At 35.6% G+C, this 13,320-nt stretch overlaps 2 protein-coding genes across 2 annotated transcripts; one reads left to right on the top strand and one right to left on the bottom strand.

The window, feature by feature from the left end:
* Nucleotides 1-7,773: 7,773 nt before the first annotated feature.
* Nucleotides 7,774-8,640, bottom strand: RpLP1 (Ribosomal protein LP1). Its single transcript, XM_071584406.1, has 4 exons — nucleotides 8,433-8,640; nucleotides 8,208-8,361; nucleotides 8,018-8,125; nucleotides 7,774-7,844 (listed from the first exon to the last, which is right to left on the bottom strand). Exons 1-4 carry the CDS (start codon nucleotides 8,502-8,504, stop codon nucleotides 7,831-7,833), a joined length of 348 nt encoding a protein of 115 aa, XP_071440507.1. The 5' UTR covers nucleotides 8,505-8,640; the 3' UTR covers nucleotides 7,774-7,830.
* Nucleotides 8,641-8,709: 69 nt separating this feature from the next.
* Tango11 (transport and golgi organization 11) lies at nucleotides 8,710-12,203 on the top strand. Its single transcript, XM_071584405.1, has 6 exons — nucleotides 8,710-8,844; nucleotides 9,021-9,138; nucleotides 9,218-9,322; nucleotides 9,498-9,592; nucleotides 10,930-11,132; nucleotides 11,772-12,203. The coding sequence occupies exons 2-6, from the start codon at nucleotides 9,021-9,023 to the stop codon at nucleotides 11,974-11,976; spliced, it is 726 nt and encodes a 241-aa protein (XP_071440506.1). The 5' UTR covers nucleotides 8,710-8,844; the 3' UTR covers nucleotides 11,977-12,203.
* Nucleotides 12,204-13,320: the final 1,117 nt, after the last annotated feature.

Genomic DNA, 13,320 nt, shown 5'->3' with positions numbered 1-13,320 from the left:
AAATTTATTGATGAAACAAAAGGGATTCAAAGTATGTGGAGAGAATGCAAATGTTTCCGACCTTAGTACAATTACTTTGCACATGAAAGATGTAGTGCAGGTGAAGAAGCAGGCTTAGTTTCAGGAGTAACAGATACCAAGACAGAAAAGAATGCCAGAAGAAATGAAGGTACACAAAGCATAAAAGAAATCTCTCCGAATTACTCAAAACAGCAGTGTTTGTTTTCACCTGCACCTCAACTAAATGCAGGAGGAATGACAATGGAAGTGAGAAGGAATAACTTGATGGGAGATGAAGAAGTAGGTACTTAGTTTCCAATGATAAGGCTTTACCTTCATCACCAGCAGATCCCCTAAATCAAGATCAAGTTTAGATAATTTTGTAACTTTGCATCTTCCAATATCTCTTCTGTTTAGGAATGAGAAGAATATCATCATATATCAATGTTTTAAGCACACGTCTTGGTACCCGCGAATATTCTTTCCTAAATACTGTTAATTCCACTGGGTGTGGAAGCTGATACTCCCAGAGAATCTATTGCACAGCATCTGTGGACTCAAAAAGTTCTCAAGTCTAGCTTCAACCTGGTTACATTCAAGGATTAAACTTCATGCATCAGTGAAATAATGTAATTATTAATTTCCACAGCCATTTATTCGTATGAAATTCACATGTTCATGCACCATTGTCAGGTACAATAAAAGTTAAATGTTTGCATTTAGGCACATATCTATACATAAAAGTAAATTAAAATGATTTTCATTTAAAACATTATGTAGAGATTAAAACCCAAAGGGCAGAATGATTGAATGAGTTTTTATAGGAGTAGTGAAGTGACAAAGTGAGTCAAATGCACCATCTGCACTCTTAGCAAGGCATCCTAGGCATGCTAGTCTTCACTTTCAACTGTTTTTCCCATAAATCCTTTATAATGGCTCTGAAAGCCACACGCTCAATATCTTGGAACAACTGGAAAACATACATCAGAATAAGAAAGGCACTTATAAATGACTTGGCAATTGTCAATTATTCTCACTTTTCATACCTTCCCTGACTCTCACATGACTGACACCACTCTTACCCACACCACCTCTCCCCTCAAACTTACCCTAATTTTATTACACTTAATCAAGTTTTGTAATTACTGAAACTTGAATGGAATTACTAGTTTTGGAATATTACAATTTTATTGTTAAAATATGATTAACATACATGAATTAAACCCCGCTACTATTTACAGGCAGCACTGCAGAAATTGGTTCTATAAGTACTTACCATTACTGTGTTCCTGTATAAATGTTTATTTAATGCAACAGAAACATCAAAAAAATATGACTACCATGTGCCATTTGAGTTGCCATACTATGGTATCTACTATTACTAAAAGTAGGCAAAATGATGGTAACATAAGGATTTGAGTCACCAATAACTGTCATATCCAGAGAAATATATCAATACTTGCCCAAAATTTAGTCCTCGCTGTGGAGAGGTGCAATTTAATGAAAGAGTTATATTAATAAAGAAAATGTTTAAATAACCAATAGAGGTTACCCTTGAGTAACACCAACTGAGTAGCAGTGACACTGATACAAAATCAGCTAAATCTTTTCAAGACAGAGAGACAAGAAACAAATGAAAAAATGTAAGAGCCATTTCAGCCGGTGCATAAATCATGACTAAAGTTAGATCACATGCATTGCAAGCTGCGATATAAAAAAATGCTGAAGGTAAAACTGATATTAAGATGCAAAGGCAAAACCAACGAAATATCACCGTGGACAACAATGAAACACTGAAGATAGAAATATTAATCAGCACACATGGTAAATGCAATAATTCATGGAAGAATTTAATTAGAGAAGAGCAACTAGTAGAAAGATAACACCAGGTGACCATGGATGAAAATGAATCTGAGAGAGTACGCGTACAAAAATGTAATTAATCAGGAGGACGTATGATATGAAACTAAGACATATGAGATTCTAAGATCCATAACATCTGAGGATTACGGTGATAGAAGGGACCTATGACCTTCTACATGGTGGGGCAGATTGGACTGCCTAGTTTCAAAAATCACTGAAGAACGCACAGGTGAATTAGTGGAAAGGGAGTAGTGGCGTTAGCTGGGGGAAACAATGCCAATTTCAGTAATCACCATTTAGTGGTCTGGTGAGCATCAAGGCTGTCTTAGTAACGTTCTTTAGGAACAATAATAGGGTGGTGGGGACGCAAAGGGCGCTGTGGTCTAGCAATGAAGTGCATTTTCACCTCTTTGGCTAAGTAAATAAGCAAAATTTTTATTGCTGGACGAGGAGATGTTCCATGGCCCCCTCGTACGCCGTATTCGAACCTATGTGATTTTCTTTTTTGGGGATATCTCAAAACTGAGGTTTACAAAGTTCGACCAAGGACCTTGGAAACTCTAAGGATGCAATTACAGATGTCATCACTGGAATAATGCAAGATATGGCGAGAAGAGTTTTCAAAACCTTTATGAATGACTCAACATGTGCATCACTCACCCAGGTCATCGCCTGGATGAAATGATTTTCAAAAAGCTCAGCTGTGTGGCAGGTTCTCTCAGGGTTGACCACCCTTCACATCTTGAGCAATACCCTTCATTTCTTCAAATTTTCACCAAATCTTAACCATGTAAAACATCATATGCCTCTTTCTCCCTTGTATCATTCCCTCAAACACAGTCAGTAATGCTGAACTTAATTATAACAGATTGCACATAGAGAAAACATATTTATTGTGTCAGTTACTATGGCAAGTATTTGCTGGAATTAGGAAAAAGGCAATCGTTTTCATTTTGAAAGAGCTGTGGGTAATTAGTAGTTGAAAATGGTCAGATGTGGGACCAAAATTCGGGGAAGAATTGAGGAGTTCACATTCACTAATTATAAATTTAGCTTACTAATCACTTCAGTTCTTCAAACTACTTACTTCAAGGACTGCAACACACAGGAAGCATTGAATTAAGGTGTATTAATATCAAGGTTGCCACTTCGATATTAGAAAAATATAAAATATCCATAAAACACTTTTGACACTTCCCTAGCAAATCAATTTTAATGTAAGGCATTAAAAAAGGGGGGGGGGGATGTTTACTAATACTCATACCATACTAAAAATATACCAAACCTACCACCTCTAATTTTCACTCTATTGATTCTAGTAACACAACCACTTTGGAAAGGTCCTATAAGACACTGAAGTCCAAAAGAGTTAACAGCTTTCAACTCTTCTCCAACCCTTACAAAGTCATTAAGAAGCGTTTTCTGGGCTCTTTAAGATTTGAAAATTCATACCCCTTCACATACTTGAGAGCTTAATCAATTTTTTCCATTTGATTGTGAAAGGCCATGCTTGATAAGGGAAATAAAGGATAACATTTGACCCAACAATAATTTCCCAGAAAAATTTGGCTGAATTGACTTCTTCACAATCCTCATTTCAGAATTTGTCCACTTCTGGGGCAGAACATGGTAAATGCATGCGCTTGAAGGCCTAAAATTTTTAAGGCTGGAATATGCATGGAATGGAAATATCAGTCTTTTCAACAAAGCACCTTATAATCCAAATGTATACACATATTTGCTTGAAGGTGCACTTGCAAAGAGCTGATGCATTGCATACTTCACCTGTTTTACATCATAAGTTGAAAGTGGATCGTTATAGTAATATGTAATATCAGTATGCCCTCCTGTACTTTTGAACCTTGTTTATAAAAAATATAAAAGATTATGGGCAATGTCTGTACTATGTTAATAAGTGTTTACTTGACACTAAGCATATTGAAAAGGTACCGCGATATCAAGATCAGTCAAAACATGACCGACCATGTGCATGAAAGAAATCCAACAACAGAATCTTAATTGTCCATACTCAAAAACGAATTATCTTTTTCCATGTAAAAATGTAGTAACTCCATTATGAATTTCCCTGAAGTTTATTAAATGGACTATGTGAAAAAGAGGGCTACACTGTTAATTTTCAGCACGAATTAATTTCACCCAAGCATCATAATGTTCAAGAGTCCAATACTTAGTAAATCCATCTCCACGGAATAGTTCTTCTTGGACTAGTTTTACTACATTGTACCATCTTCAGGAATAGATAACCACTAAGTAGGTGGACACTAGGAACTTGTCCCTATGATAGTTCAGTAACATTAATCTGAAATGAAAATGCTATACAGGAGTTATTTGCTGCTTAAAATTTCAGCGCTTTGTCTTCAGAATATTACTATTCCATTAACTAAAATTTTTCGGCATAATGTTACTTATGTTTCCACATGAGCGATTTTTCCTTCAAATAACCATCAGTACTTGTAGGACTGTCCTTTTCACCAACACCAAATGATTAAGATCAATAATTGCAAATTATGAAACTTTGCTAATACACCTTAAAAATTACTTTCGTGATAAAAAAGTTGGGGTCAATTAGCTGAAGACTATGCAGCACATCTATGAGTAAAACATTATACATTGCTATAAACCAGAGACTCACTACTGCAATATTACAACCGAGATCCAACCTAATTATGCCAAAAATTTCAATGCTAAAGTTGTCAACTTTAACTCAACATAAGATTTCCATTTGAAAATCGCAAAATACGTGAACAAAAATATCCTTCTGCTTTCCCTAAGATCACAAAGAACAATTTGCACACAGATAAAGTCAATATTTCTTTCCAATGGTTAAAATAAATGAATGATTTTGGATAATATGGGTGGAATTGACTTCAATCAGCAACATGGAATTACATTAAAACCATTATTTCATAATTAAGGCTAATCCTTCAACAATGAGGCATCTCCACATTAATTGCAGAGCAACAACATAGCTTCTCTATCTACAATGTAACAAACAACATGACCAGGAATTCCACTACACTACTTCTGAGAGCTCAGGTGAATTATGCAATTAGGTGCACCCCCTGCACCAGCCAGGAGAGACCATTTTGGCAAATGTGGAAAATCATAATTTTTACTGCCAGGCAATTTTTTAACAATTAAAAATATGAAGTTGTCTTTAGCTCATGCACACTCTAGCAACATCTTTGAAGATAGTAATTTCTCATTGTATGTACCTGTATGATGAAAGAAGACACTTTCCTTTTCCAAAACTTTCAAAAATTTTTATTATTATGTTACATTACAGTGCAACATGCTCAAGTTTCCACCTGCATCGAAAACTAGGTCGTAGTAAAAAAATGATATAGGGAATAGCAGTGTCTTCTTTCCTCATGAGGGATTCCTACCACAGTACGCCTGATACTGTCAGTTAACAAATATGATATCCAGCTTTTTCATAATTGCATGGGATTCAGCAGTTGTTTTTATTTAGGCATTTTTGATGCAATACAACCTGGTACACAACACCCAATTCTTACATTCAACCCCAATGGAGTAAGACTATAGATTTTCTATATTCCCCCACCTATTAGCTGTCACCATCTAGTATTTTCAGTTAAATCACTTCCTCACCAGTCCTAACATAATCCAGAAATGGAAGCCATTACTACACAAAAACCAGAAGACTCATAGTCTCCTAAAATGATATAAATTCAACTAAATGATACGTGATAACTAGTGATGTTTTCAAGACTAAGTGGATTACCACTGAAAATGTATGGGCTGAAACGAATCATCAACCCTCTTAGTGCGGCGGGCCGATATATCGGCTCTTGCGTAGGCTTTTGTTTAAATCCCTGTAACTTTTGGTTTTTTCTTTAATAATTTATGGTTTTTATGCTATCAATAGGGGGAATTCCATACAATTATATAACACATTTTTTATTACCAATTTTAAATGCTTTTCAAAAAGTATAATTCTTACTATAATTTTAGGTTCAGTTTTGTACATGTCGGGAAGCTCAGCCTAATTGTCTGCTCGTTTTTTTCTGAGTGGTCTTTACACTATGAAAAGCCACTGAAAGGCTATTAATCTGTGTTCATCTGAAATCTCTGGAATGTGTTATGGTGTTGATATATAACTGCTTATTCAGACTCAGTTGATACGATGGAAATGAGAGCACTGCTTTGCAATCATTTTGGTTTCTCTTGCTTTCCATCCTATCTAATCATTTGTGCCCTGTGGATTGGTATATATTGTCAGTAGTTCTCTGTGAGTTATAACTTCGTTTTTTTCTGCCTTTAGAATGTAAGCACATTGCCACAGTCTCAAGGAAAGGGGAAAAGTCCCAATTTGACTCAGTGAGATCAGCCTTTTCACCAAAATCGAACTATGCAGAGGCTGACAAAAAAATTTGCAATTCACTGGTTTTTCTTTATTTATTTAGAATTTTTTCTACATGTTTTTTTTATTCTTTCTTATACTTAAATATGCTAGTTTTATCGAAAAATGTTTTTAAAAAGTATTAGTATTGTCTAAAAATCGAAATATTATTGCTAAAAAAATATTCTTCAAATTTATAATACTGTAATAATTAAATTTATTTTTCAGATGATGTAAATGTAAACCATCATTATTAACTACAATATTTTATTTTTAAAATAAAAAAAACTGCATATGGATATCTAAACAAATAACTTAATGTTATTTTTCCTAAGATGATACATTTTCTTAAATTACTCTTCGCACTTCTCACTAGTACCCCTGGAATCCCCACCGCACTAAGAGGGTTAAGAGCGAGATAAACTTATTATTTAGCAGCTTTTGATAATAATACTCATTTCACAATGGAATTGAAATATCCTAAAATTACACCACCTGCATCAATCGTTACTGAAGTATGCCAGTAGCAGCTATCTGTTAGTGGTATCCATCTTTCTAATGAACCTTCTGCCTATGTATGACCAGATGAACCAATTATGAGCCAAGTCTTAATACCAATGGCGTCAAATCCAAACAGGAGTTAATCTAAGAAAGTAATTGATCAAAAGAAGAACTCCGTTCATTCAAATCAATTACACTCTGAAAACATATTTTCGTTCCATTAACAAGTAAGGGAACACTTCTATAACTAACTAAATACCCTGCATTACAAATAGGTTAAATTAAATGTCTAACTGCCTTAAAATCTATTTACTTCATCTACAAGCCAACATGCACAGCTCATTCTGTCCAACACAATCTTTTACCACGCAATGCACATCAGAAGGACAATATTGACAGCAGATGGAAAATGTGGTATGTAGTTCAATAAATACTAAGTAATATCAAAGACAAAATATATTGAGGAGTTTCAGCGTAATCATTTGGTAGCTTCAACCCTCCAGCATAGAAACCTTACCACAAATCAAGGCCAGCAATTTCAATGCATGCACCAAGCAGCACATAAATTAACATGTTGATATGCCTAATTGCAGCTAAGAATAATTTCACCCTCCTTAGGCAAAGGGATTACTAGATCAGAGATAACCAAACGGTTTTCTCTAAGAATAAGTGTTAACTTCCTATTAATTCAGTAGAACCCAATGAAATCTAGGGGCATTTCAAAAGTACTTCAAAGAAGTGCCTTTAACCGACATAAATTAGTTTCTTTGAATCGTCTAATATTTATGACCTAAATAATAACAACAGAAAATTATCCCGGCAAAATATAATGAATGATCTTCAAAATGATCCAATCCGGACAACTTTAACTTCAAAGCGTAAGGATTAGAACATTATTTTGAGAATTATCGTGTTTCTTTGCTAGAAATACTGTTTCCACTTAACATTGTAGAAAAACCCGGGGTAACAATCAAACACCAATGGATACGAGGATATTGGTAATATGGCCAAATGACAGGCATACCTTTTTATAAAATCATTTATTGTTCCTTTACAAAAGAAATAGTCAGGTACGATGGGAATTAGTCAAACAGACCTGCAATGAAATTGAAAACATTGTCAATTTATTTCCAAAGAAAAACTATTATAACCATCGAATATATTAATAAGCCCTCATTTATAGTAAACATCATGGGTCAGTAGCTAATACATGTAATCATAAGGTGTGCAATCAACGTAAAAACCTATGCAGATTTCGCTCAAACTTACCGAAGCCCATGTCATCATCTGATTCTTCCTCAGGCTCCTCCTTCTTGGCTTCTTCCTTCTTCTTCTCAGCAGGCGCAGCAGCTTCAGCCGCACCACCTGCAGCAGGCGCTAAATGAAGAAAATTTAAATTAGTCCCGCAAAATTTCAGAACAAACCATTGGCACACAATTCCTTGTCCTCAAATGCTTACCCGCGCCTCCTGATGGAGCAGAACCAACTCCCGCGCCAACGTTTGTGATGAGATCTTTCACATTTATTCCTTCCACAGCCTTAGCAAATAGTCCTGGCCAGTATGGTTCAACGTCAACTCCTGCTGCTTTCAATATTGTTTGAATTTTTTCTCCCTGCAAATCAATACTTAGTTAATTCTGAAATCCCTGAAAGACCACATGTCTCCATGCTTCAAGATATTTACCGTAACTGCGACATCATCATCTACCAATATTAAGGCTGAATAAACGCAAGCCAGTTCTGCTTTGGACGTCATTTTAAAATCAAATGATTTATAACTTCGGATGCAAAGATGTTACGGTGCAAGTCGCCGATTTGGCCTTAGCTCGTACGAGAACAAGCACCACGTCCCTGCTGTACGCTAAAAGATTCTCGTAACACTTCCGGTTGAAAGGTTTGGCTCTCGATACTAGCGATATTTGGTCGATAGTAAAGTTTCGATTCATCGAACCGATGGTCGACCGAAGTAAAAGGTTTTTGCTTGGCTCGATAGAATTTCAAGAAATTCAACGATCTCCAAGTTCAGTTATCACAAATAGCATCACTATTTAAACGCTCATGACATCACTGGTGCTAAATCATTAGTTATACCGAATGTAAGTAGTCAATGACATGGAGCAGATATTAATGTGATGTTATTGAACCCTCAATTATTGGCAGCCAGAGTACGAATTGCGTTCTGCTCTCGGTTGTACAGTTCAGTTTTAGTTATAATCTCTATAAAGTTATTACACAATTAATTATCTTGTATTTATTTGTTTGCGACTGTTAGATGGCTGATGTATCATCCCCGAGCCGATTTTCCGCAGATGGGGACCACTTCTATGATGCTGATAGAGCGGACGATGTCAGTTACAGTATGCGAGTACCCAAAAGAATTACTGTGTCAGGTATAAATAAAATGTATAGTTACAGTAGTTTATTAAATCTGAAGGATTTTTGCCTGAATAAACACATTATTCTTTTCAGGAGCTGCTGGGGAAGCCGAAAACTATAGATCAGAAGTTAATTGGGATCAGAACCTAAGGAATGAAAGTCTAAATATGCATGTTCCAGACAGAATAATCCTCGTTGGTGAGTGTACTTGCATGAAACTTGACATAGGAGCATTGCGTTACCTAGGATACGATATAATTATTAAATAGTGGTTGTTTACTTAGACATGAAACATCAATTTTATTTACCATGAATCAAAATTGCATTCCATGTACTTCCCAATTCTTGAACTGTAACGGACAAAATGGAATAGGGGAGGACAAACACATAGGTGTCAAAGAACCATTGAGAGAAATGAAATTGGAGAATGCTGTCATGCCTCCCGACCCCGGAATGGTTAAAATAAAGGTACCGCTTAAAAATTTTTTCGGAATCCATCCTGAATTTCTTAGGGTGTCACTTTAGCAGTGATGTTGAAAAGGTATTATTACCCCCCATCGTACTTCGAATCATGTCAGGTAAATTAGAGACATTTCGTGTAGGACAGATTTATTTTTTCCACGAACTTGAGAAGGGGTCAGGATAACATTGTCCGACCGCGGTAGGGTCATAAAAACACAGTAATCAATCCGAAGGTCGGTTTGGTAGGCGATGGTAGAGATCACCCAGTACTAAGCCCTATACGGCGTGTGAAAATTCACACATCAGGGTAGGGGGGCCAGTTCCTTTCCCTGTGCCGGTTATGGTTTCCCAGGAAGACCTGGTACCATTGGGGTAAAAATTAGTCTGGTGTGTATTCAACCCCTACCACACACCCTTGCGGTGGCTTGCAGGGTTAAAAAATAAATAGCAATAAAAGATTTTGCCTCAAAATAGCCTTTGCATAATAAGTATTTGCAGGCGCATCTGATAAACATTTCAGTATTTATAAGAATAGGGGTAATTTTCGCGTATCTTAAAAGTTCAATGCGTGTTGTAAAAAATATGCCATTTTTTCAAAAGCCTATAAATTTTCCAACGTGAAATTGTAGTAGACAACGTTTTATGCACTTTGACTTGTGATGGCTGACTCAGTGAATGTCCAACGAATAATAATTTAGAACACTGAGGAAAACGATAGGCGACAGTTGGAAAACATTATTATGTTGTCATGAAAAATTATGCTTCAATGCCGTATTTTCCATTTGAAAATATTTTTATTCTTGTAAATGTATGTGTAGTTGGCTCCACTGTGAACCATATCCCTGGCATAGGAAAATAATTGGGGATCGAGATGGTCGGTGGCTACCGTACTGGCTTCCCACCCATAAGGCCCGGCTTCAAATCCCAGCGGTTTTGAATATTGTTGAGAGGTATCTCGATCCCTACTTGAGGTGCTTTGTGGAGGGCACTTTGAGTGAGAATGCCGTCCGTCGGATGGGACGTTAAGTTGCGGACCCCTTGGGGCCTATCGTTAAGATTAGGCTAATGCCGATGCCGGGTTTCTCTCCGCCCCTCATCCTTTCCTGTCCATCCCCTATGGCGCGAATGACCTCAGCAGTCGGATGCCTCCCCTAAATACTACTACTCGGACTTCTTGTACTAGTATACAGAGGAAAATAGTTTCCTCCGTATACTTGTACTAGAATGTTGACATTGCATTGAAACTAAAAAAACGTCCCAAATATTTACCTGTACGTTCTTTTGTAATTAAGTATTAAGTTTTTTAAAGGATAATGCTCATTGATTTCCATCACATTTTTCAGACTCCTCCACGATCCATAACGTTGGATGATGATTACTTCCCTCCGGCTGATGAAGTCCCTCACCCTTCACTTGTTAATATTCCGTATGGAAGAGGACAGGATGGTTATTACAATGGGTTTACATTGCATGAGGACCAGGAAATTGTTGTTACTCCAGGACGTCCTATAAGCAAGACTCCTCGTAACTTCAGAATTGGTGTCAGGTGAGCAATAAGTTATTCTAGATTTAATGTATTATTTTTTTATTTTATGCTTGTCTAATTACATGTTAAAAGGTCTTTTATGATTAAAGAAGCTATGACTAAAGGAAATAAATGGTATAAATTGGTGTTGCTGTTGTGTGGTTGGATTCATCTTTCCTTTTCACTTGATAAAAATGTACTCACCGTGTTTCTTTAGATTAGGGACAACACCCATTTAGATTGAAAACTCTTAAGCCTGTGAAATCGCCAAGTAGATACAGGATTAGTTCTTGTTCTCATTGCAGGTGAATTTCGACTAATTGTATTCATTCCTAGGAAACAATAACTAATGTCAGTAAAGTTAGATAAAATTGTCAATGTGATATGTTCCATACAAGTCTCAAATGTCCTATAGGAACCAATAAACCCCTATCAATTTATATATTCAGGGCAATAGGGGTAGCTCCTTACCATTTTCCATTGTTGTGAAGTCTTTGTAGGAGTAAGTTTCAAAGTATTAAAATATTTTGTCTGTCTATTATTTCAGGTGTTCTCAGATGATTTTATGATGAACTGTATAATTTACAAAGCATTTCCTTAGGAGACTTGATTTTGTATAATTAGTGTACACATAGTGTTAACTATTCTTTTTTTTATTAGAGAGCTCACCCCTGGGCCTGCTGAGGGCCTGTCAGTTAATGAAGAAGTTTTTCACCTTCGACGGCAAGTGGCAAAACTTCATCGGCGTGTGATGAACATGGAACTTGACAATCAACAGAGGCAACAACGTGAAACTATAGTGCGCACCATTGGGATAGCTTACTTTGTTATTAAGGCTCTCTTGTGGATTTACCGGTCAACATGAAGTGTTGGCTACTGAGCTTTGTTATATTATTCTAGCAGTAACGCCCATAAAGCTCTTCACAAGTTGTAAAATTGACTGCCATTAGTTCCACCTAAAATATCCACACGAGTGGAGAGTTAATGGGCCAATATTGGGGTTTCTGTGTTTCAACCAACTGTAGAAAGACTGTTACTGTTGTAATTTTTTTCTTGCATTGTAAATACATATATCCATATTTTGTGACTTTAGAGATGTTATTTTCTCTTTTCATTCCTTCTCCCAAATATCCTTTGTTTATGTCCCATTGTCTATACCAAATGAATTTCTTTTCTGTGATTTGTAGAAATGAAGGAAAACCCAAATATTTGGTGAGTGATGATAATACTGTCGATATTAATTAATTTTGTAATTTCTAATTTAATATTTTGTGGCTTCTGGCTTATTTATACTTTTTTGAAATGTGCATGTAAAATTAATTTATCATGGCTCATTTATTCTTATAGACTTCCTGTATATAATTTATCTATTCTCTTACATGCATTGTAAATAAGTTTTATTAATTAATATGATTGTGTTTGATGCCATCTAAAATTCTAAAAAGGTTAATAGTGTTACTTGTCAACCGATATTTTACTCTAGTGTCTGTGCATTAAAATTGATGGCTTTGCCATTCAAGCAGATAGCTTCAAAAGATTTTGTCAAGTCAATCTAAGTGAACTTTGCTAGGTGTGTTTAGTCAACATTTACTCAATTGTTCAAGGATTTGTGCAGAAAAAAATGGAAATTGAAGTCTTGTTATTCGCATAGGAATGACTAACAATAAGTATTAAAGTGACTGAATCAACCAGTGAAAATTAATAGTGTATAAATTGTCTTTGCTGATTTGTTAAATTGTTATGGTACTTAACTTTAATGTGAAAATTAATTCTGAGGCAATTGCTGGACTTAAACCCAGTGTGTACTATTTCCAACATTTTTTTTTGGATTGTGTGTTGTTCAATTTGCATTTTATTTTATGCCATCTTTTCAGATTGATTTTTTTATTGTGTGAAGTTTTATCTTTCTTCTATTTTTCTGTTCCATGATAAGAATTTTTCTAGCCATGTAGTGCACTTTTTACACTCAGCACTCCTTAATTTAGTCTTAGTATTTGTGAAAGTCTACTGTAAGAAATATGGAGAAAACAAACTGTAATGTACAATTGGTTCTGAGTTGGCTATTGTTGAGCTAAAAATAATTATGCTCATGCATTTTAGTGAAGCGTTTGTACATTTGAGAACATTTTTAAGCTGCGAAGGAATAATTATTAAAGAAATGCTTTTATAAATTGTTTTTTTAGTATTGTTTGTTTTTCGTAGTATTTTC

Source organism: Hetaerina americana, unplaced genomic scaffold (genome assembly GCF_022747635.1).
Source record: "Hetaerina americana unplaced genomic scaffold, ioHetAmer1.1.p SCAF_19, whole genome shotgun sequence".
NCBI classification, from domain to species: Eukaryota; Metazoa; Arthropoda; class Insecta; order Odonata; family Calopterygidae; genus Hetaerina; species Hetaerina americana.
Note: the sequence above shows the minus strand (reverse complement) of the source record. Positions and strands in the feature narration are given on the sequence as shown.

What these genes read in the sequence shown, in the direction of transcription:
- RpLP1 (XM_071584406.1), bottom strand. Translation starts at nt 8,504, where the DNA reads ATGACGTCCAAAGCAGAACTGGCTTGCGTTTATTCAGCCTTAATATTG. An exon ending in ATGATGATGTCGCAGTTACG is followed by an intron (nt 8,362 to 8,432) that starts GTAAATATCTTG and finishes ATTGATTTGCAG; the next exon opens with GGAGAAAAAATTCAAACAAT. An exon ending in TGCTCCATCAGGAGGCGCGG is followed by an intron (nt 8,126 to 8,207) that starts GTAAGCATTTGA and finishes TTCTTCATTTAG; the next exon opens with CGCCTGCTGCAGGTGGTGCG.
- Tango11 (XM_071584405.1), top strand. Translation starts at nt 9,021, where the DNA reads ATGGCTGATGTATCATCCCCGAGCCGATTTTCCGCAGATGGGGACCAC. An exon ending in AGACAGAATAATCCTCGTTG is followed by an intron (nt 9,323 to 9,497) that starts GTGAGTGTACTT and finishes AAAATGGAATAG; the next exon opens with GGGAGGACAAACACATAGGT. An exon ending in AACTTCAGAATTGGTGTCAG is followed by an intron (nt 11,133 to 11,771) that starts GTGAGCAATAAG and finishes TTTTTTTATTAG; the next exon opens with AGAGCTCACCCCTGGGCCTG.